Below are 24629 nucleotides of genomic sequence, written 5' to 3'. Positions count from 1 at the left end.
TATAAAAAGTCAGGACGCCTTAGGACTTTCTCCTGAGATACTGTTTTCTATTGCCTGATCGACCAAAACCAAAACCAAACCTGTTACTGTCAAGTCAATTCTGACTCATAGGGACCCTATAGGACAACACTCACCTCAAATGTCTCTTCCAGATTTTATGCTGATCTTTATTGCCATACAATTTAGACACTTCTCCTAATATGGAGGACCAGGTGTTTTTCTTCATGAATTGCACCATTACATGTTCACTGAATAATATCTCTCCATCATTAAGGTTTTGAGAGACTGACCCAATAATTCAAGTTGAGGTTCACAATGTAAAACAAAAAGGAAGGGAATTATTAGAAAAATAGAACGGCTGCTACGAACAAACATTTTGTTATTTCACCACTTTGACAACGGTTAAACAATTTGCTAGGAAATGCATCCATGAGGATTGACAGTGATGGTGACAAAAATGGGTGTACTTAGTAGAGCTAACTAGAAAGATATTGGACACAATACACGTTATGTTAAAAAATGGAAAAGAGACTCCATAACCCAGGTGTAAAAGGACTGATAAAGTCAGGAAGGTAAGCTCATATATCTGTAACATTGTGTCCTCAACCCAAAAGACTTTTTCTAGCTGATTAATGCAAATGTAATTCCCTCCTTCCAGGGCTGATCCTTCAAAAACTACTTGCTATCCTCATGCTTCCCAATAAAGTAGCCCTGGATGAGTCCTATCTCCACTGTCCTTGCTTCTCCAGCAAACCATATGGGTATAGTTGACATGGCGCTCACAGAGAAATGAATATCATGAGGGAAGACAATGCAGAGCAGTGAACATTTCAATGACACTGAGCCAATACTTTGCTCTTCAGGGTCTCTGAAGACGGGGTAGGTGTAAGCAGCTCTGCAGCAAAACAATCATGTCAAACTTGTATTAAACACAGTAAACCTCTCTACAAGGCCCCAAAAAACAGATCTCTCAGAGGCCCAAAGTGACCCCTGGAGCCAATATTACACTTAAAACACTTAAACAGCTTCAAAGCCTTTAAACACAAGAGAAATGAAAACTTACTTTAATACATAGAGCTATATGTTCATGGGGAAGCCAGGATTTGTGAGCTCTATACAACAAGGACCCTGTTTTACTTTAACAATTTAATCCCATTCCTTAGCCCAAATACTGGAGCAAACTCAATGAGTAAAATATTTTTGTTCACTGAATGATTAAATTTTTTTTAAAAAATGATACCAATCTTACCCACAGAGGCCAGGTTTCTGAAGGTTTCCATCATTACATCCCTGTAGAGCTTCCTCTGAGCAAGATCCAGCAAAGCCCACTCTTCCTGGCTAAAGACCACAGCCACATCCTCAATGACCACCGAGTCCTAAAACATCCCACACATTCTGGATCAGCAAAGTACCATATATTCTAGTGTGTACAAGAATGAAAGTTGAGGCTCACTGTTCCGGGGAACTGAGCATTCATAGGGATTTGACACAAGGTTCGTATTCTACAAGGTCTACCCTAGGCTATAACCATCAGCCTTGTCCTTACACTAACTACATTCACCTCCTTACTGATTACACCCTGTCACATAGACTTCCAACACATTGAAGTAATCTCTTTACAGTTTGTGACAAACTGCAGTCTTACTCCCCTCTGTTTATGGTCTAGAACAGTTAGAAAACATAGGGGAAATCAGAGAAATGAGCTAATTCAGATCATCACTCCTTTCTCCACAATTTCACCTCCGTCCATTAAGACCCACAAGAACACTTAACAAAACATAAACCACAGGGTAAAGGAAAGATGAGGTATTAACACTTGGGAAACGCTGTAGAATGGCAGTGTTTCCTTGTGTCCATCACAGCCCTGGGAGGACCAGGGGCCCACATAAACAAGCTGATAATCCACGGCCCTGAGCTGGCCATATTTTCTTGAACAAATCTAGGAGATCAAGAGCTGGCAGGTCCGTATGCTGAAAAAAGAATAATCTCTTGGAGAATTAGTGATTTGTACATGTCAGTCACCTATTTAAAAAAAAAAAAAATTACTCGTCATCCTCTGTCTCTTGCATAGGGACAGGCAAAAAAAAAAAACCTCAGGGAAGAGACAGGAAACACAAGAACCCAGATCTCCCCAAAAGTCTCAAATTTTGAGACCTCATTCAATTTTACACCAATTATTTAGTGCCTGTTCCCTTCAACAAACATAAATTCAACACATAAACAGTCTAATGTAATAAGACAACAAAGATAACTACCTCTATAGAAACAATAGCATGTCCTTGTGCTTGCTGACTGAGAAGAGGTTATAATTCCCATTTTGTAATGACTGCACAACATGATGAACATAATTAGTGTCATCAAGTTATACATGGAAGCATTGTTAATTGGCAAATGTTTATTTAACATTCTAAACCCTTCGCTGTCATTTCAAAAATGTTCATCGAGTCTTCACCAGGAGTAGATTCCATCTCAAGAAACTACTTTATTTGCTCACCCATAAAAAGCAGCTCTGCATCTGTTAAAATTTTACCATGAGATTGGAGCAATTCAGTCACATCGACAGGCTCCACTTCTAATTCTAGTTCTCTTGCTCTTTCCACCACATCTGCAGTAACTTCCTTCAGTGAAATCTTGAACCCCTCAAAATCATTCATGACGGCTGAAATCAACTTCTTCCAAATTCCTGTTCATGTGGATATTTTGACATCCTCCCACAAATCACGAATGTTCTTAATGACATCTAGAATACTGAATCCTTTCCAGAAGATTTTTAATTTACTTTGCCCAGATCTTTCAGAGGAATCACTACTATCTAGGACAGCTACAGCTTCACAAAATATATTTTTTGAATAATAAGACCTGAAAGTCAAAATTACTCCTTCATCCATGGGCTGCAGAATGGATGCTGTGTTGGCAGGCATGAAAACAACATTAATCTCTTTGTCCATCTGCCTCAGAGGTCTTGAGTCACCGCTCTCAATGAGCAATAATGTTTTGAAAGGGATCTTTTCTTCTGAGCAGTATGTCTCAACAGTGGGCTTAAAATATTCAGCCATTCTGAAAACACATGTGCTGTCATCTAGGCACTTCTGTTACCTAAAAGAGTATACGCGCAAGTAGCTTTAGCTTAACTCGGAAGGGCTCTAGGATTTTCAAACTGGTAAAAGAGCATTAGCTTCCACTTACAGCCACCAGCTTGACCCTAACAAGAGAGTCAGCTTATCCTTTGACACACAGAAGCCAGGCATTGGCTTCTCTTTAGCAATGGAAGTCCTAGATGGCATCTTCTTTCAAAATAAGGCTGTTTTGTCTACACTGAAAATCTGCTCTCTACTGCAGTCACCTTCATCAATTATCCTAGTTAGATTTTATGGATAACGTGCTGCAGCTTCTACATCACAACTTGCTACTTCACCTTGCACTTTGATGTTACGGAGATGGCTTCTTTCCTTAAGCCTCATAAGCCACCCTCTGCTACCTTCAAATGTTTCTTCTCCAGCTTCCTCCCTTCTCTCAGTCTTCATAGGACTGGAGGGAATTACAGCCCTGTTGGCTTAAGGTAATTTTGTGGTTTCCCCCTTTTCTAAGAAAAAACAAGTCTGTCTTGGAAGAAATATAGCCAGAGTGCTCTTTGGAAGAGAGAATAGCGAGACTTCACCTTGCGTACTTTTGGACATGTAATCAGGAGGGACCAGTCCTTGGAAAAGTTAAGAGATAAGAGGCAGTAAGGTAGTAATGCAGAGGTTCAGCAAAAAAGAGGAAGACCCTTGATAAGATGGACTGACACAGTGGCTGCAACAACAGGCTCAAACGCCGCAATCACTGTTAGGATGGCAAAGGACCCAACAGTATTTAGTTCTGTGTTACACAGGGTTGCTACGGGCACCTAACAATAGCAGTTCAGAAGGGCTTTTATACCTAAACTATTGATAACCTGGATCTTAGAAATTTACATTTATATTCACTGGAACAAGTGTTGTAAAAGCAAAATAATGGGTACAATTCAAGTGTCCATTCATGGCCATACAGTTAAAAACAAGAAAAAAACTAAGGTCAATCGTATACAGTATTCTGAAGTTTTGTAAGAGTTTAGATTTAAGGTCTCTATATTCTGTTAAGGAAACCCTGGTGGCGTAGTGGTTAAGTACTATGGCTGCTAGCCAAGAGGTTGGCAGTTCGAATCTGCCAGGTGCTCCTTGGAAACTCTATGGGGCCATTCTACTCTGTCCTATAGGGTCTCTATGAGTTGGAATAGACTTGACAGCAGTGGGTTTGGTTTTGACTTTTGGTATACAGTGTTGTGAAAAGATCACCAGGATAATTTGGTCATTAAAAAACAAGTGTAAATCCCATGCTATCTTTTGTGTAACAAACTAAGAGAAATAAAATTCTATCTGCTTCCTTATACATAAACACTGGCAAGATGCTTCAGACACTAACAAATATGGTTATTTAAAGGAAGCTGGGGGAAGAGGGATGGCATGGGTGAGGACAAGAGTACGAACAAGTCTTAATAAGCTATATTTTTAAAATCATATTGAGTTTCAAACTTCAAATGTACTATCAATGGGAAAAATGTAATTTCAGTAAACTATATTTAAAAAAAAATATTGTACTTTTAAACATAAGTTTTTACTTGGAATTCATGTTCATAATAAAACCATTTAATCGTATAGGACCCAACTGCTGTTAAATTCTCTAATACACTAATACATATCACAAAAGTATAAATTAAGAGCTCTCTTTTATAAACACAGTAACCAGGGATATCAGAGTCTGTAAATGCATTTTATCTTAGCCCGGAGAAGGCTGCTAAAATATGTAACACGTTAGAGGTTCTGCCATGACTAGTTAAAGGTAACTGAAGTCTTTAAGATCCATCTCAAGATTTAAGTACGTTTTAGAGTAACTTTTACATCAGTTAAAATAGCCTCCTCTGTGTTTGAGAAGTTTATATCCATTAGATTGAAAAGTTCTCAGTAGAAACACACCAAATGATCTAGAAATTTTCTTCCAGTGGAAACTATAAACTCAAGAACTTAAATACATACATCTCATATTTGAGCTTCTCTAGCAAAAGAGAACACTTTAATTTTAGATTGTAATTCCAGGCTATGAAGAACAGTTAAATAGTATAGGGATTAAATACCAGCTCTAGGAACAGGTCGGGGGACAAGGACCTAGATTGGGAGTTCATGCTTTCCATACACCCGCAAGCCTCAAGGCAAAAGCCTTCCCCATTTGGGTGGGGAGCATGAGGAAGAATGGTCTGCAGATCCCACACAGGTTCCAGGTGAGCTCACTATCCCCAGGTTCATACCTTCAGTATTATCAGGAGAGCACGACCACCACGGAGAACACCATAAGCAGTCAGGGCCTTCACCCATGAACTCTCTTCCCCCTTTCCTAACCATAACACAGTTTAAGAGGTAGAGTTATAGTTTTAGAACTGCACAGAACATGCTCCAGTGCTGGGGGAATTCAAGAAAACTGCTAAGAGAGATGGGATAAGGATGGCTCTGGAAGGCCAGGTTTCAGCCTCCACAGCTAGAGCTACTCCATATTCAGGCTCTGGTCAGAATACTCTGTCATTCAATACACAGCTCCAAGGCCCAAGGTGAGGATGTTAATGCCCCATGGTGCCAGTTCTGAGAGTCATATAGGGAAGGTCATCCCAGGCATCCCATCTTAAAAAGCCACATATGTACAGAGGAACAGCCCAGTGACAGTGGAGCAGGGTGCTATGACTCAGTCCTCCTAGGACTCAGTCCTTGGCTTCCTCTGTCACCTTTTTTCTTTATTGAGGAACCACAGTCCTACAGCACGCAGCTGGTCCCCCAACAATTCATATCAAGCCTCAGATAACTCATGGTAAGAATAATTCATTTCCCTGTAGAACTCACCATTTCCTTGCTCCGGCTTCTAGAATTTTTGAGAGAACGTTGACTCTTAGCCCAAGAACCCATGTCAGTAAGAGCAATGTAAGTGCAAGCAGGGCACCGGGCAATCTGGAAGCAGATGAATAATGTTTGGTCCACACACTAATCAGAGAAGTTAAAATTGTACTTGTGATTAACAGATGTGCAGGACGGTCACCGTAAGCGCCCAACTGCCTGGACTGTACTGGTTCTCCCTGTACCACACTTGACACCTGAAATAGAACAAGGATGGAGAGGAAACAGTGTTGAGTAAGCAGGAAGTAACAGGTTTCTGGCTTCCTCCCGGGCTCCCACAGAGCTGTGCTGGTTCAAACCACTAAACTTTTGTTTAATAGCCAAGCGCTTTAACCACTGTGCTACCAGGGCTCCAAAATAGGGAAACACAAGCCAGTAAAAGCAAAGGTAATGGAGGCGGGGCCAAGATGGCTGACTAGATAGAAGCTACCTCGGATCCCTCTTGCAACAAAGACTCGGAAAAAGAAGTGAATCGATTGCATACATGACAATCTATGAACCCTGACCATCGAACACAGATCTAAAGAGTTGACCTCAGTGACAGAGACTCAGCCAGTGCAACCACGCTGCACACTGACGCGGCTAAAGAGAGAACAAGCAACCACGGGGAAGCAGAGACTGTTTTCGGAGCCGGGAGCCAGCGTCCCAGTCAGAAAACCTTGGCGCTGGGCTTAGGACTGGGCGTAGGGGAGCTGAGCACGGCATCCTGAGACGGCGCAAACACTGGACGCAGCCCTAGTCTCCTGAAGTGACCTCGGGGGACGCCCAGCCAGTGCATGCAGACAGCGCAGCGACGCAGCTGACAGGAGGAGAAGTCACTGGGAGGCAGCAACTGGTTTTGAAGCCTGGAGTGCGGCATCCCAACCAGGGACCCTTGGCACTGGGCTTTGGACTGGGAGCGGAGGAACTGACCACAGCTTCTGACACAGCACAAGCACAGGACATGGGCCTGACCCTTGGGGGCAATCTCGATCCAGCCAACGCACACAGGCTACACACCCCTCGGGAATCTCAGATAAAACAGTCATCACCAAGCAAGATAAGTAACTTTGTCTATATTCCTGGGTGCTACTCTCTCCTATCTATCTGATCCCTACCCTCCCCTTCCCAGGCGGCTTCATTAACGTTGGAATTTCCTAGGCCAGAGAGTGAAGTGCTATGCGGTTTGTTTGTTTGTTTTTTGTCTTTTCCTAACCCATTCTCCTGCCCTGAGAGAAGCAGCTACAAAAAACCCAGGGACCAAAACTCCTTCCCTGACTTCCCAAAACTGGACTAAAAATACAGAACCAGCTCCAGCCAAGTATATGAGATCCACGGTCTTGGGCTTTCATCCCTACAGGGAACAAGGTGGCTATTATAATGCAAAGGCAATTCTGATAGGGATCTGATTGTAATTGTTTTAGCGGATTACTGGAAAGACAAGTTTCCCAGGTCTGATATCTCTGAGTATTAAACAGAGCCCTCACTGACCCACAACGGGGAACTGAGGGCTGAAGCTCCCCCCAGACCACCTAGCCTTCTGCCTTAGGGGTCTGAGGATGGTGACACCTACAATCTGTAGAGGTACATGCATTGGGTACCTGAAGTACAGCTGCAGAGCCCACCCACCAAAGTGCTTTAGGAATAGAGACACATCTACCTTACTGGCACTGGGGGGAACCCTGTCAGCATCCTGCCCACCCCCATGGAGTGTGATCCCCTGCTGTTACTAGAATCTGGTGCACACAACTATCACCACTACTCCTCTAGGTGGATAGATGACAGTCTGCACCACACACTTGGTGACCCAAAATCAGATTCTACTAAAAAATAGTGAATGGACTCTTAGGCTTATATATCTGGTAACAGCCCAAACCAGCTGGTAATAGGACATAAGTGATTCAAGGGCTACAACAATCAAAACAGCCCAATCTAGTAGCCCATCTACGTACAATGAAAAGAAACAAAACAAGATAAGACTAAGTGAGCAAATATAAAGTAAATCATTACAATATCGTATAGATAGCTCGGAGACAGCAGTCGATATCAAACCACGTAAAGAAGCATACCATGATTGCTTCTACAACTCCCAAAATTAAAGAATCAAACTCTTTCCCAAATGAAGATACAATCCTGGAATTGCCAGATACAGAATATAAAAAACTAACCTACAGAATGCTTCAAGATATCAGGAATGACGTCATAAATGAAATAAGGCAAACTGCAGAAAAAGCCAAGGAACAAACTGATAAAACAGTTAAAGAAATCAAAAAGATTATTCAAGAACATAGTGGAAAAATTAATAAACTGCAAAAATCCACAGAGAGACAGCATTCAGAAATCTAAAAGATTAACAGTAAAATTACAGAATTAGACAACTCAACAGGAAGTCAGAAGAGCAGAATCGAGCAACTGGAATGCAGAGTGGGGGACTTGGAGGATACGGGAATTGACACCAATATAGTTGAAGAAAAATCAGATAAAAGAATTTGAAAAAATGAAGAAACCCTAAGAATCCTGTGGGATTCTACCAAGAAGAATAACTTGCGTGTGACAGGCGTTTCAGAACAGGGAGGGATAACAGAAAATACAGAGAGAATAGTTGAAGATCTGTTGGCAAAAAACTTCTCTGACATCATGAAAGACGAAAGGATTATCTATCCAAGGTGCTCATCAAACCCCATATAAGACTGATTCCAAAAGAAAATCACCAAGACATATTATCATCAAACTTGCCAAAACCAAAGATAAAGAGAAAATTTGAAAAGCAGCCAGGGAGAAAAGAAAGGTCTCCTACAAAGGAGAATCAATAAGAATAAGTTCAGACTACTCAGCAGAAACCATACAGTCAATAAGGCAATGGGAAGACATAGACAGAGCACTGAAGGAGAAAAACTGCCAGCCAACGATCATATATCCAGCAAAACTCTCTCTCAAATATGAAGGTGAAATTAAAACATTTACACATAAACACAAGCTTAGAGAATTTGCAAAAACCAAACCAAAGCTACAAGAAATACTAAAGGAAATTGTTTGGTCAGAAAATCAATATCAGATACCAGCACAACACGAGGTCACAGAACATCCTGATATCAACTCAAATAGGGAAATCACAAAAACAAATTAAGATTAATTGAAAAAAAAGAAAAAAATGCTCAAAACAGGGAATCACTGAAGTCAATACGTAAAAGATCACAATAATCAAAAAGAGGGACTAAACACAAGAGGCACAGAACTGCCATATGGAGAGGAAAACAAGGCGATATAGCGCAATACAAGTTAGGTTTTTACTTAGAAAAATAGGGGTAAATATTAGAATAAAAAAATATTAAGGTAACCACAAAGAGGTATAACAATTCAATAACTCAAAATAAAAACCAAGAAAAACATAATGACCCAGCAAACATAAATTCAACTACTATGAAAATGAGGAACACACAATTTACAAAGAAAAACGTCTCAGCACAAAAAAGTAAGTGGAAAAAAGAAATTGTCAACAACACACACAAAAAGGCATCAAAATGACAGGACTAAACACATACTTATCTATACTTAACGCTGGACGTAAATGGACTAAATGCACCAATAAAGAGACAGAGACTGACTAGATAAAGAAACATGATCCGTCTACATGCTGCCTACAAAAGACACACCTTAGACTTAGAGACACAAACAAACTAAAACTCAAAGGATGGAAAAAAATACATCAAGCAAACAACAAGCGAAAAAGAGCAGGAGTAGCAATATTAATTTCTGACAAAATAGACTTTAACGTTAAATCTACCACAAAGGATAAAGAAGGACACTACATAAGTTTTAAAGGGACAATTGACCAGGAAGATATAACCATATTAAATATTTATGCACCCAATGACAGGGCTGCAAGGTACATAAAACAAACGTTAACAGAACTGAAAAGTGAGATAGACACCTCCACAATTACAGTAGGAGAATTCAACACACCACTTTCGGAGAAGGACAGGACTTCCAGTAAGAAGCTCAACAGAGACACGGAAGACCTAATTGCTACAATCAACCAACTTGACCTCATTCACTTATACAGAACACTCCACCCAACAGCTGCAAAGTATACTTTTTTTTCTAGCGCACACGGAACATTCTCTAGAGTAGACCACATATTAGGTCATAAAACAAACCTTTGCAGAATCCAAAACATCGAAATATTACAAAGCATCTTCTCAGACCACAAGACCATAAAACTGGAAATCAGTAACAGAAAAATCAGGGAAAAGAAATCAAATACTTGGAAACTGAACAATACCCTGCTCAAAAAAGACTGGGTTATAGAAGACATTAAGGAGGGAATAAAGAAATTCATAGGATGCAACGAGAATGAAAACACTTCCTATCAAAACCTCTGGGACACAGCAAAAGCAGTGCTCAGAGGTCAATTTGTATTGATAAATGCATACATACATAAAGAAGAAAAAGCCAAAATCAGAGAACTGTCCCTACAACTTGAACAAATAGAAAGCAAGCAACAAAAGAATCCATCACGCACCGGAAGAAAACAGATAATAAAAATTAGAGCTGAACTAAATGAGTGAGAGAACAGAAAAACAATTGAAAGAATTAACAAAGCCAAAAGCTGCTTCTTTGAAAAAATTAACAAAAGAGATAAACCATTGGCCAGACTGACTAAAGAAATACAGGAAAGGAAACAAATAACCCAAATAAGAAACGAGATGGGCCATATCACAACAGACCAACTGAAATTAAAAGAATCATATCAGATTATTATGAAAAATTGTACTCTAACAAATTTGCAAACCGCGAAGAAATGGATGAATTCCTGGACAAACACTACCTACCTAAATTAACACAATCAGAAGTAGAACAACTAAATAGACCCATAACAAAAAAAGAGACTGAAAAGGTGATCAAAAAACTCCCAACAAAAAAAACTCTGGCCTGGACGGCTTCACTGCAGGGTTCTACCAAACTTTCAGAGAAGAGTTAACACCACTACTACTAAAGGTATTTCAAAGCATAGAAAATGATGGAATACTACCTAACTCATTCTATGAAGCCACCATATCCCTGATACCAAAACCAGGTAATGACACCATAAAAAAAGAAAATTACAGAGCTATATCCCTCATGAACATAGATGCAAAAATCCTCAACAAAATTCTAGCCAATAGAATTCAGGAACATATCAAAAAAAATAATCCACCATGACGAAGTGGGATTTATACCAGGTATACAACGCTGCTTTAATATTAGAAAAACCACTAGTGTAACCCACCATATAAATAAAACAAAAGACAAAAACCACATGATCTTATCTATTGATGCAAAAAGGCATTTGACAAACTCCGACACCCATTCATGATAAAAACTCCCAGCAAAATAGGAATTGAAGGAAAATTCCTCAACATAATAAAGGGCATCTATACAAAGCCAACAGCCAACAACACTCTAAATGGAGAGAGCCTGAAAGCACTTCCCTTGAGAACGGGAACCAGACAAAGATGCCCTTTATCACCACTCTTATTCAACATTGTGCTAGAGGTCCTAGCCAGAGCAATTAGGCTAGACAAGGAAATAAAGGGCATCTGGATCGGCAAGGAACAAGCAAAATTATCTCTATCTGCAGATGACATGATCTTATACACAGAAAACCCTAAGCAATCCTCCAGAAAACTACTGAAACTAATAGAAGAGTTCAGAACAGTCTCAGGTTACAAGATAAACATACAAAAATCACTTGGATTCCTCTACATCAACAAAAAAGAACATCAAAGAGGAAATCACCAAATCAATGCCATTCACAGTAGCCCCCAAGAAGATAAAATACTTAGGAATAAATCTTACTAAAGATGTAAAAGACCTATACAAAGAAAACTACAAAGTACTAGTGCAAGAAACTAAAAGGGACCTACATAAGTGGAAAAACATACCTTGCTCATGGATAGGAAGCCTTAACATAGTAAAAATGTCTATTCTACCCAAAGCCATCTATACATACAATGCACTTCTGATCCAAATTCCAATGACATTTTTTAATGTGATGGAGAAACAAATCACCAACTTCATATGGAAGGGAAAGAAGCCCTGGATAAGTAACGCATTACTGAAAAAGAAGAATAAAGTGGGAGGCCTCACTCTACCTGATTTTAGAACATATTATACAGCCACAGTAGTCAAAACAGCCCGGTACTGGTACAATCACAGGCACAAAGACCAATGGAACAGAATTGAGAACCCAGATATAAATCCATCCGCATATGGGCAGCTGATATTTGACAAGGGCCCAGTGTCAGTTAATTGGGGAAAAGGCAGTCTTTTTAACAAATGGTCCTGGCATAACTGGATATCCATTTGCAAAAAAATGAAAAAGGACCCATACCTCACACCATGCACAAAAACTAACTCCAAGTGGATCAAAGACCTAAACATAAAGACTAAAACGATAAAGATCATGGAAGAAAAAATAGGGACAACATTAGGAGCCCTAATACAAGGCATAAGCAGAATACAAAACATTACCAAAAATGACGAAGAGAAACCAGATAACTGGGAGCTCCTAAAAATCAAACACCTATGCTCATCTAAAGACTTCACCAAAAGAGTAAAAAGACCACCTACAGATTGGGAAAAAATTTTCAGCTATGACATCTCCAAGCAGCGCCTGATCTCTAAAATCTATATGATTCTGTTAAAACTCAACCACAAAAAGACAAACAACCCAATCAAAAAGTGGGCAAAGGATATGAACACGCACTTCACTAAAGAAAATATTCAGGCAGCTAACAGATAGATACATGAGAAAATGCTCTCGATCATCAGCCATTAGAGAAATGCAAATTAAAACTACAATGAGATTCCATCTCACTCCAACAAGGCTGGCATTAATCCAAAAAACACAAAATAATAAATGTTGGAGAGGCTGCGGAGAGATTGGAACTCTTATACACTGCTGGTGGGAATGTAAAATGGTATAACCACTTTGGAAATCTATCTGGCGTTATCTTAAAAAGTTAGAACCATAAAAAAAAAAAAATTTTTTTTTTTTTTTTAACCATACAACCCAGAAATCCCACTCCTTGGAATATAGCCTAGAGAATAAGAGCCTTTACACCAACAGATATATGCAAACCCACGTTTATTGCAGCCCTATTTAAAACAGCAAAAAGCTGGAAGCAACCAAGGTGTCCATCAACGGATGCATGGTTAAATAAATTATGGTATATTCACACAATGGAATACTACGCATCGATGAAGAACACTGATGAATCTGTGAAACGTTTCATAACATGGAGGAACCTGGAAGGCATTATGCTGAGTGAAATTAGTCAGATGCAAAAGGACAAATATTGTATAAGACCACTATTATAAGATCTTGAGAAATAGTATAAACTGAGAAGAACACATTCTTTTGTGGTTTCGAGAGGGGGGAGGGAGGGAGGGTGGGAGAGGGTTATTTACTGATTAGTTAGTAGATAAGAACTACTTTAGGTGAAGAGAAGGACAATATTCAATACAGGGAAGGTCAGCTCAGCTGGACTGGACCAAAAGCAAAGAAGTTTCTGGGATAAACTGAATGCTTTGAAGGTCAGCGGAGCAAGGGCGGGACTTCTAAGTCAAGTGGCAAAATAAATTCTATTATGAAAACATCCTGCATCCCACTTTCAAGTGTGGCGTCTGGGGTCTTAAATGCTAACAAGGGGCCATCTAAGATGCATCAATTGGTCTCAACCCACCTGGATCAAAGGAGAATGAAGATCACCGAGGTCACACAATAACTATGAGCCCAAGAGACAGAAAGGGCCTCATGAACTAGAGACTTACATCATCCTGAGACCAGAAGAACTAGATGATGCCTGGCCACAACCGATGACTGCCCTGACAGGGAGCACAACACAGAACCCCTGAGGGAGCAGGAGAACTGTGGGATGCAGATAACAAATTTTCATAAAAAGACCAGACTTAATGCTCTGACTGAGACTAGAAGAATCCTGGCGGTCATGATCCCCAAACCTTCTGTTGGCCCAGGACAGGAACCACTCCCGAAAACAACTCATCAGATATGGAAGGGACTGGACAATGTGTTGGGGAGAGATGCTGATGAAGAGTGAGCTACTTGTGTCAGGTGGACACTTGAGACTGTGTTGGCATCTCCTGTCTGGAGGGGAGACAGGAGGGCAGAGAGAGTTAGAAACTGGCAAAATTGTCACGAATGGAGAGACTGGAGGGAGGGAGCGGGCTGACTCATTAGGGGGAGAGTAAATGGGAGTATGTAGTAAGGTGTATATAAGTTTATATGTGACAGACTGACTTGATTTGTAAACTTTCACTTAAAGCACAATAAAAATTATTTAAAAAAAAAAAAAGCAAAGGTAACATTAAATTCAATTTGCTTGTGTTTCTATGATTTAGGTTAATGTCAACCGAAATTGGATTTACCTCATTCTGAAATCTACGATGATATTTAAGTAGAAATGAGTGGGAGTAGCTGAACGGACAGGAGGGGTACTCTCGGAGGAGGTGACATTTGAAATGAGACCTGAAATATAAAAATTATCAAATTCCTATGGTTAAAATGTTTTCCCTCTAATAAGAAATACTTGACGCAACGTCTGAAAAGCAGAGAAAATCCTGACATCATTGAAAAAGTTTCTTAAAAACATGTCAAGAACTTATGTAACGTGAGGTTGTTACAAATTTACGCCAGAAGCAATACTTAAGCCTGAACATATAGGATCTTCTTGGCCATCATAAAATATATGAATTTTATTCTAAAATAAATACATTGATTTATTTTTTTTTTAATTATTCTAAAATAAAGGGATTGACAGCTTACTTGGTTTACATTTGTGAAATATGCCTCTTGCTGCTGGATGGACATTATACCTTCTTGTGACAAGAGAAAAACTGGAAAGTTCAGAGGCTGCTTTCATAAGGTAGGTATCTCACAGACTAGTGTGGACCATTTCCACTAGTCAATGCATGCTGATACCACTTACTGGTTGCGAAAGCTAGGTGAAAAGCTGATTTGTTCAGGTGAGATTTTAAAAGCTCTGTCTTCGGCATTTTAGATTTCAGAGCCACACTCCTTAGTGCCCCAGGTGGACTATGGGAAGGGTTTGGTCTCTAAGTCCATTGGTACCCAAGAGCCCATATCTCAACCTGTTGGCTGTCTTCCTGGACACAAAGACTGAAACAGGAACCTCTGAAATAGGCTCCATTTCTACCTCCAAAGCTTCAATCTGAAGCAAAGAAGAGCACAGTTTTGGCATGTATAAGGCCTTTAGGAAATGTAAGTTGATATCATGGTGTAATCTGAGGGGCAATTCCTAGACTCTGAAGTAGGAAAATTCAGTAGTTTTGAATGAAGGTCTGAATTTGGCATGAAGTGACTACATTACCAGTCATGTCTGCAAGAACTCTAGTCCAAAAAAGGGAGTACTTTTCGAATATCTATCTCTAGGGAAAGAAAGGACAAAAAAAAAAAGCATCACATCTTTCTATAGATTTTGAGATTACAAGTGCTGTTTAATGATCATTTCTACTCTACGCATTTTTAAACTTTTGGACACATGCAATATTACTACAACTTTTAAAGATAAGAACAAGAGAAAATACGATGAAACCTGTGAGAACTGGAACTCAGCAGGACTGCCTTGTTTTTACCAGTCTCGAAGATTTCTGCCTTTCAAAACGTGCAGTCTCACAACTTTTCTATTGCTTGTTTTAGAGGAAAATATTTGAGTTTTCCATCTCTAACAGGTTTCTGCCTTACACGAGTTGTGGCTTTCGCAGGTTTGAGTGTATTGGGGAACTATGCACCTTATAAGCCCCACATGTCTGTCAGTTTGTCATACTGTGGGGGCTTGTGTGTTGCTGAGATGCTGAAAACTATGCTACCTGTTTTTGGGTACCAGCAGGGTCAACCATGGAAGACAAGATTCAGATGAACTTCCAGACTAGGAACAAAGATACAGCAGTCTACTTCTGAAAAGAATTAGCCAGTGAAAACCTTATTAACAATTACAGAATACTGTCTGATATTCTACTGGAAACCTGGAAGGCATTCAAAAGACAACTGGGGAAGTGATGCCTCCTCAAGGTAGAGCTGACCTTAATGACCAGGATGGAGTCAAGCTTTTGGGAATGTCATTTGCTGATGAGGCATGACCCAATATTACAAGAAACAGCTACAAATATCCTTTGATAATCAGAACCGGGAATGTAAGATACATGTATCCAGGAAAACTGGACATCATCAAATGCAAATGGAACGCATAAACATCAACATCCTAGGCATTACTGAACTGAAATGGAATGGTATTGGCCATTTTGAATCAGACAATCATATGGTCTACTATGCTTGGAATGACATCTTGAAGAGGAACGGCATTGCATTCATCATCAAAAAGAACATTTTAAGGAGGCAGAGCCAAGATGGCGGAATAGACAGACGCTTCCCTCGAGCCCTCTTTAAAACAAAGACCTGAAAAAACAAATCAAACGAGTATATTTGTGACAAGCTGGGAGCCTTGAGCATCAAAGGGAAGCTTAGACAACGCACTGAGGGAAAGGGGGAGGAAGAGGCTGTTCAGCAGTGGAGAGAAGTTACCGGACAAGAATCATGGGGAGCCCTCAGGCACCATTCCCGGAGTGGCGACGGTGGCGGCAGGCTGGAACTAGCGTTGGGCCGCAGATTCCTCGGGCAGAAGCAGCCAGCCACACAGCCCACTCGCACCTCCAGAACCTGAGGAGAACGGTGCCTTCAGCAAAAGCTAAGTACTTGCGTATATTTCACAGCGACTCCCACACCCGCAAGCCGGCTTCAGCGGCTGAATCCCTGGGCGTGAGATACACCCTAGTGAGCACCTGGAGCCATTCTCCCGGACACTGGGAAGGAAAAAATTTGCAAATGGAGGAAAAGATAATTTGCTAGCTCCCTTAATTGGGGGAGCTCAGGACACAAGCGGCTCCTGTCCAGGCATAAACCGTCCATGGACCTTGAGCGTCTTTCCCTTCTGCATGGACCTCTGTGGGCCTATTTCGGAAGAATAGGCACTTGTTGGCAAACTCCAACCAATTCAGCTGTGCGGTGGAGAGGTGGGTGTTTGATGTTTGACATTGCTTTGCTGTTTGATGTTTGACATTGCTTTGAACAAGGTCCTCACCTACCCACAACAGGGACCTAAAGACTAGTAGCTACACTCAGGTAACCCAGCCACCCACGACAGTGGTACAAAGATAGCTGGTACCTCCCCGTCCTTAAAACCAAAAACTTTGGGTGCCCACAGTCCCTCTGCAGAACCCACCCACCTGCACGCCCTAGGGAACAGAGACGCATTTTCCTCAGAGACACTTGGGGGCCAGTTCTCAGCCCTCTGCCTTGCTCAAAGTGTGACCCCCTGCTGCAATCAGATAATGGTATATACGCCAATCACCCCTGCCCCTCGAAGACTGTAGGACAGAGCCTGTACCACACACTTGATATCAGCTACCTAGAAAACTGAGCTGAATTCATACAAGAAAACTGAATGGACTCCTAGACTGATATACATGATAACAGATCTAGCCAGATGGGGACAGGACCCCGGAGCTCCAAAGGCGAAAATAACCAAACAAGCTCACTCAAGGAACCCATTGAGGTATACAAAAACAAAACAAATTTGTTAGAGTACAATTTTTCGTAATAATCTGATATGATTCTTTTAATGTGATGGAGAAACAAATCACCAACTTCATATGGAAGGGAAAGAAGCACCAGATAAGTACAGCATTACTGAAAAAGAAGAAGAAAGTGGGAGGCCTCACTCTACCTGATTTTAGAACATATTACATAACAGATTTTTTTTTTTTTTTTAAACATATTATACAGCCACAGTAGTGAAAACAGCCTGGTACTGGCACAACAACAGGCACATAGACCAATGGAACAGAACTGAGAACCCAGATATAAATCCATCCACATATGAGCAGCTGATATTTGACTGAGACTAGAGGAATCCCGACGGTAACGGTCCCCAAACCTTCTGTTGGCCCAGGACAGGAATCGTTCCTGAAGACAACTCATCAGACATGGAAGGGACTGCACAACGGGTAGGAGAGAGATGCTGATGAAGAGTGAGCTACTTGTATCAGGTGGACACTTGAGACTTTGTTAGCATCTCCGGTCTGCAGGGGAGATCGGAGGATAGAGAGGGTTAGAAACTGGCAAAATTGTCAGGAAAGGAGAGACTGGAAGGGCTGACTTATTAGGGGGAGAGTAAATGAGAGTACGGAGTAAGGTGTATATAAGCTTATATGTGACAGACTGACTTAATTTGTAAATGGTCACTTAAAGCTCAATAAAAATGATTAAAAAAAAAACCCTGGTCCGGACCGCTTCACTGCAGAGTTCTACCAAACTTTCACGAAAGAGTTAACACCACTACTACTAAAGGTATTTATTTCAGAGCATAGAAAAGGATGGAATATTACCAAACTCATTCTATGAAGCCACCATATCCCTGATACCAAAACCAGGTAAAGTTACCACAAGAAAAGAAAATTTTGGACCTATATCCCTCATGAATGTAGATGCAAAAATCCTCAACAAAATTGTAGCCAATATAATTCAACAACATACCCAAAAAATAATTCACCATGACCAAGTGGGATTCATACCAGGTATGCATCGATGCATCGATGGTTCAGCATTAGAAAAACAATTAATGTAATCCACCACATAAATAAAACAAAAGACGAGAATCATGATTTTATCAATTGATGCAGAAAAGGCATTTGACAAAGTTCAACACTTATTCATGATAAAAACTCTCAGCAAAATAGAAATAGAAGGAAAATTCCTCCACGTCATAAAGGGCATTTACACAAAGCCAACAGCCAACATCACCCTAAATGGAGAGAGCCTGAAAACATTCCCATTGAGATCGGGAACCAGACAAGGATTCCCTTTATCATCAGTCATATTCAACATTGTGCTAGAAGTCCTAGCCAGAGCAATTAGGCTAGATAAAGAAAGAAAGGGCATCAGATTGACAAGGTAGAACTAACCCAAAAACCCTAAGGAATCCTCCGGAAAACTACTGAAACTAATAGAAGAGTTCAGCAGAGTATCAGGATACAAGACAAACATGCAAAAATCAGTTTGATTCCTCTACACCAACAAAAAGAACATCAAAGAGGAAATCACCAAATCAATGCCATTTACAGTAGACCCCAAAAAGATAAAATACTTAGGAATAAATCTTACCAGAGATGTAAAAGACTTATACAGAGAAAACTACAGTACGCTTCTGCAAGAAACCAAAAAAGACTTACATAAGTGGAAGAACATATCTTGCTCGGGGATAGGAAGACTTAACATTATAAAAATGTCTCTTCTACCAAAAGCGATCTATACATTTAATGCAATTCCAATCCAAATCCAAGGACATTCTTTAATGAGATGAAGAAAAAAATCACCAATTTCATATGGAAGGGAAAGAGGCCCCGGATAAATAAGGCATTACTGAAAAAGAAGAACAAAGTGGGAGGCCTTACTTTACCTGATTTTAGGATGTATTATACCGCCACAGTAGTCAAAACAGCCTGGTACTGGTACACAACAGATACATGGACCAAAGGAACAGAATTGAGAATCCAAAAATAAATCCATCCACATATGAGCAGTTGATATTTGAGAAAGGCCCCAAAACAGTTACACGGGGAAAAGAGAGTCTTTTTAACAAATGGTGCTGGCATAACTGGAAATCCATTTGCAAAACAATGAAACAAGACCCATACCTCACTCCATGTACAAAAATTAACTCAAAATGGATCAAAGACCTAAATATAAAATCTAAAACGATAAAGATCATGGAAGAAAAAATAGGGACAACATTAGGAACCCTAATACATGGCATAAGCAGTATAAAAAACATTATAAAGAATGGAGAAGAAAAACCAGATGACTGGGAGCTCCTAAAACTCAAACACCTATGCTCATCCAAAGACTTCATCAAAAGAGTAAAAAGACTACCTACAGACTGGGAAAAAGTTTTTAGCTATGACATTTCTGATCAGCACCTGATCTCTAAAATCTATACGATACTGCAAAAACTCAACTACAAAAAGACAAATAACCCAATTCAAAAATGGGCAAAAGATATACATAGACACTTCACTAAAGAAGACATTCATGTAGCTAACAGATACATGAGGAAATGTTCACGATCATTAGCCATTAGGGAAATGCAGATCAAAACTACAATGAGATTTCATCTCACTCCAACAAGGCTGGCATTAATCCAAATAACACAAAATAATAAATGCTGGAGAGGCTATGGAGAGACTGGAACACTTACACACTGCTGGTGGGAATGTAGAATGGTACAACCACTTTGGAAATCGATTTGGTGCTTCCTTAAAAAGTTAGAAATAGAACTACCATACGATCCAGCAATCCCACTCCTAGGAATATACCCTAGAGAAATAAGAGCCTTTACATGAACAAATATATGCACACCCATGTTTATTACAGTACTGTTTACAATATCAAAAAGTGGAAGCGACCAAGGTCCTGATCAACGGATGAATGGATAAATAAATTATGGTATATTCACATAGTGGAATACTATGAATCGATAAAGAACAATGAGGAATCTGTGAAACATTTCATAACGTGGAGGAACCTGGAAGGCATTATGCTGAGTGAAATTAGTCTTTTAAGAAAGGACAAATATTCTACAAGACCACTATAATAAGAACTTGAGAAATAATTTACACTGAGAAGAAAACATTCTTTTGTGGTTATGAGACGGGAGAGGGAGGAACGGTGGGAGAGGGGCGTTCACTAATTAGATAGTAGATAAGAACTATTTTAGGTGAAGGGAAAGACAGCACACAATACAGGGGAGGTCAGCACAATTGGACTAATACAAAAGCAAAGAAGTCTCCTGAATGAATGCTTCGAAGGCCAGCGTAGCAGGGGCAGGGGTCTGGGGACCATGGTTTCCGGGGACATATAAGTCAACTGGCATAATAAAATCTATTAAGAAAATATTCTGCATCCCAGTTTGAAGAGTGGTGTCTAGGGTCTTAAACGCTAGCAAGCAGCCATATAAGACACATCAATTGATCTCAACCCACCTGGATCAAAGGAGAATGAAGAACACCAAGGACACAAGGTGATTTCGAGCCCAAGAGACAGAAAGGGCCACATAAACCAGAGACTACATAATCCTGAGACCAGAAGAACTAGATGGTGCCCGGCTACAACCGATGACTGCCCTAACAGGGAACACAACAGAGAACCCCTGAGGGAGCAGGACAGCAGTGGGACGCAGACCCCAAATTATCATAAGACCACACTTAATGCTCTGACTGAGACTAGAAGGACCCTGATCGTCATGGCCCCCAGACCTTCTGTTGCACCAGGACGGGAACCATTCCCAAAGCCAACTCTTCTTGGATCAGGTGTACACTTGAGACGATGTTGACATCTCCTGCCTGGAGGGAAGATGAGAGGGTGGAGGGGGTCAGAAGCTGACAAAATGGACACACAAAGAGAGAGTGGAGGCAGACAGCGGGCTGTCTCATTAGGGGTAGAGTAATTGGGAGTGTGTAGCAAGGTGTACCCCCACGTGTCTGTCAGTTTGTCATACTGTGGGCGCTTGTGTGTTGCCGTGATGCTGGAAGCTATACCACTGCTATTCAGACACCAGCAGGGTAACCTATGGAGGACAGGCTTCAGCTGAGCTTCCAGACTAAGACAGACTGGGAAGAAGGACCCGGCAGTCTACTTCTGAAAAGGATTAGCCAGTGGAAACCTTATGAATAGCCGCAGAACATTGTCTGATATAATGCTGGAAGATGAGCCCCCCAGGTTGGAAGGCACTCAAAGATGACTGGGGAAGAGCTGCCTCCTCAAAGTAGAGTTGACCTTAATGACTTGGATGAACTAAAGCTTTTGTGACCTTCATTTGCTGATGTGGCACAACTGAAAATGAGAAGAAACAGCTGCTAACATCCATTAATAATCGGAAGCTGGAATGCACGAAGTATGAATCTAGGAAAATTGGAAATCATCAAAAATGAAATGGAACACACAAACATCGATATCCTAGACATTAGTGCGGTGAAATGGACTGGTACTGGCCATTTTGAATGGGACAATCATATAGTCTGCTATGCTGGGAATGACAACTCAAAGAGGAATGGTGTTGCATTCATCGTCAAAAAGAACGTTTCAGGATCTATCCTGAAGTACAATGCTGTCAGTGATAGGATAATATCCATACGCGTACAAGGAAGTCCAGTTAATATGACTATTACTCAAATTTACGCACCAACCAGTAGGGCCAAAGATGAAGAAACAGAAGGTTTTTATCAGATGCTGCAGTCTGAAATTGATTGAACATGCAATTAAGATGCATTGATAATCACTGGCGATTTGAATGCGAAAGTTGGAATCGAAGAAGGATCAGTAGTTGGAAAATATGGCCTTGGTGACAGAAACAATGCCAGATATCGAATGATGGAATTTTGCAAGACCAACAACTTCGTCATTGCAAATACCTTCCTTCACCAACATAATCGGCGACTATACACAGGGACCTCGCCAGATGGAACACACAGAAATCAAATTGACCACATATGTGGAAAGAGACGATGGAAAAGCTCAATATCATCAGTCAAAACAAGGCCAGGGGCCGACTGTGCAACAGACCTTCAATTGCTCTAGTGCAAATTCAAGCTGAAACTGAAGAAAATCAGAGCAAGTCCACGAGCGCCAAAATATGACCTTTAATATATCTCACCTGAATTTAGAGACCATCTCAAGAATAGATTTCACGCACTGAACACTAGTGACCGAAGACCAGACGAGTTGTGGAATGACATCAAGGACATCATCCATGAAGAAAGCAAGAGGTCACTGAAAAGACAGGAAAGAAAGAAAAGACCAAGGCGGATGTCAGAGGAGACTCTGAAACTTGCTCTTGAATGTCGAGCAGCTAAAGCAAAAGGAAGAATTCGTGAAGTTAAAAAAAACTGAACGGAAGATTACACAGTGCCTCTCGAGAAGACAAAATAGAGTATTATACTGACGTGTAAAGAGCTGGAGATGGAAAATCAAAAGGGAAGAACATGCTCGGCGTTTCTCAAGCTGAAAGAACTGAAGAAAAAATTCAAGCCTCAAGTTGCAATAGTGAAGGATTCCATGGGGGAAAATATTAAATGATGCAGAAAGCATCAAAAGAAGATGGAAGGAACACAGAGTCATTATATCAAAAAGAATTAGTCGATATTCAACCATTTCAAGAGGTGGCATATGATCAGGAACCGATGGTACCGAAGGAAGAAGTCCAAGCTGCTCTGAAGGCACTGGCGGAAATCAAGGCTCCAGGAATTGATGGAATTATCAATTGAGATGTTTCAACAAACAGATGCAGCACAGGAGGTGCTCACTTGTCTATGACGAGAAATATGGAAGACAGTTTCCTGGCCAACTGATTGGAAGATCCACATTTATGCCTATTCCCAAGGAAGGTGATTCAACCGAATGTGGAAATTATAGAACAATATCATTAATATCACACCCAAGAAAAATTCTGCTGAAGATCATACAAAAACGGCTGCAGCAGTACATGGACAGGAAACTGCCATAAATTCAGGCTGGTTTCAGAAGAGGACATGGAACCAGAGATATCATTGCTGATGTCAGATGGATCCTGGCTGAAAGCACGGAATACTAGGAGGATGTTTACCTGTGTTTTATCGATTATGCAAAGGCATTTGACTGTGTGGATCATAACAAACTATGGATAACACTCCGAAGAATGGGAATTCCAGAACAATTAATTGTGCTCATGAGGAGCCTTTACATAGATCAAGAGGCGGTTGTTTGGACAGAACAAGGGGATGCTGATAGAGTTGGGAAGGGTGTGCGGCAGGATTGTATTTCACCATACCTATTTAATCAGTATGCTGAAGAAATAATACGAGAAGCTGGACTATACGAGCAACGGGGCATCAGGATTGGAGGAAGACTCATTAACAACCTGCATTATGCAGATGACACAACCTTGCTTGCTGAAAGTGAAGAGGACTTGAACCACTTACTAATGAAGATCAAAGACCACAGCCTTCAGTATAGATTACACCTCAGCATAAAGAAAACAAAAATCCTCACAACTGGACCTATGAGCAACATCATGATAAATGGAGAAGAGACTGAAGTTGTCAAGGATTTCATTTTACTTGGATCCACAATCAACAGCCATGGAAGCAGCAGTCAAGAAATCAAAAGACGCACTGAATTGGGCAAATCTGCTGCAAAGGACCTCTTCAAAGTGTTGAAGAGCAAAGATGTCACCCTGAAGACTAAGGTGCACCTGACCCAAGCCATGGTATTTTCAATCACATTATATGCATGTGAAAGCTGGACAATGAATGAGGAAGACCAAAGAAGAGTTGACGCCTTTGAATTGTGGTGTTGGTGAAGAATATTGATTATACCATGGACTGCCAAAGAAGGAACAAATCTTTCTTAGAAGAAGTACAACCAGAATGCCCCTTAGAATAAGGATGGCGAGACTGTGTCTTACATACTTTGGACATGTTGTCAGGAGGGATCAGTCCCTGGAGAAGGACATCATGCTTGGCAGAGTACAGGGTCAGTGGAAAAGAGGAAGACCCTCAACGAGGTGGACTGACACAGTGGCTGCA

The 24629-nt window shown here is 40.7% G+C and overlaps 1 protein-coding gene across 3 annotated transcripts in view; it reads right to left on the bottom strand.

Moving 5' to 3' along the window:
* Window positions 1-24629, bottom strand: part of LOC111747604 (zinc finger protein 883-like) — an 85686-nt gene that overhangs the window by 51661 nt on the left and 9396 nt on the right. Inside the window, exons 2-4 of one of the 3 annotated variants that reach the window (XM_023552380.2) lie at window positions 5904-6151; window positions 1250-1376; window positions 135-285 (exon numbers count right to left, since the gene is read on the bottom strand). In XM_023552380.2, coding sequence (XP_023408148.1) covers window positions 135-285; window positions 1250-1376; window positions 5904-5966 — 341 coding nt within the window. In that variant the 5' untranslated portion in view covers window positions 5967-6151. Of the gene's footprint in view, window positions 1-134; window positions 286-1249; window positions 1377-5903; window positions 7541-24629 lie in introns of those variants that run through there. The other 2 variants (XM_023552381.2, XM_023552382.2) reach the window with 2 other exon arrangements.

Source organism: Loxodonta africana, chromosome 3 (genome assembly GCF_030014295.1).
Source record: "Loxodonta africana isolate mLoxAfr1 chromosome 3, mLoxAfr1.hap2, whole genome shotgun sequence".
NCBI lineage: Eukaryota > Metazoa > Chordata > Mammalia > Proboscidea > Elephantidae > Loxodonta > Loxodonta africana.
Note: the sequence above shows the minus strand (reverse complement) of the source record. Positions and strands in the feature narration are given on the sequence as shown.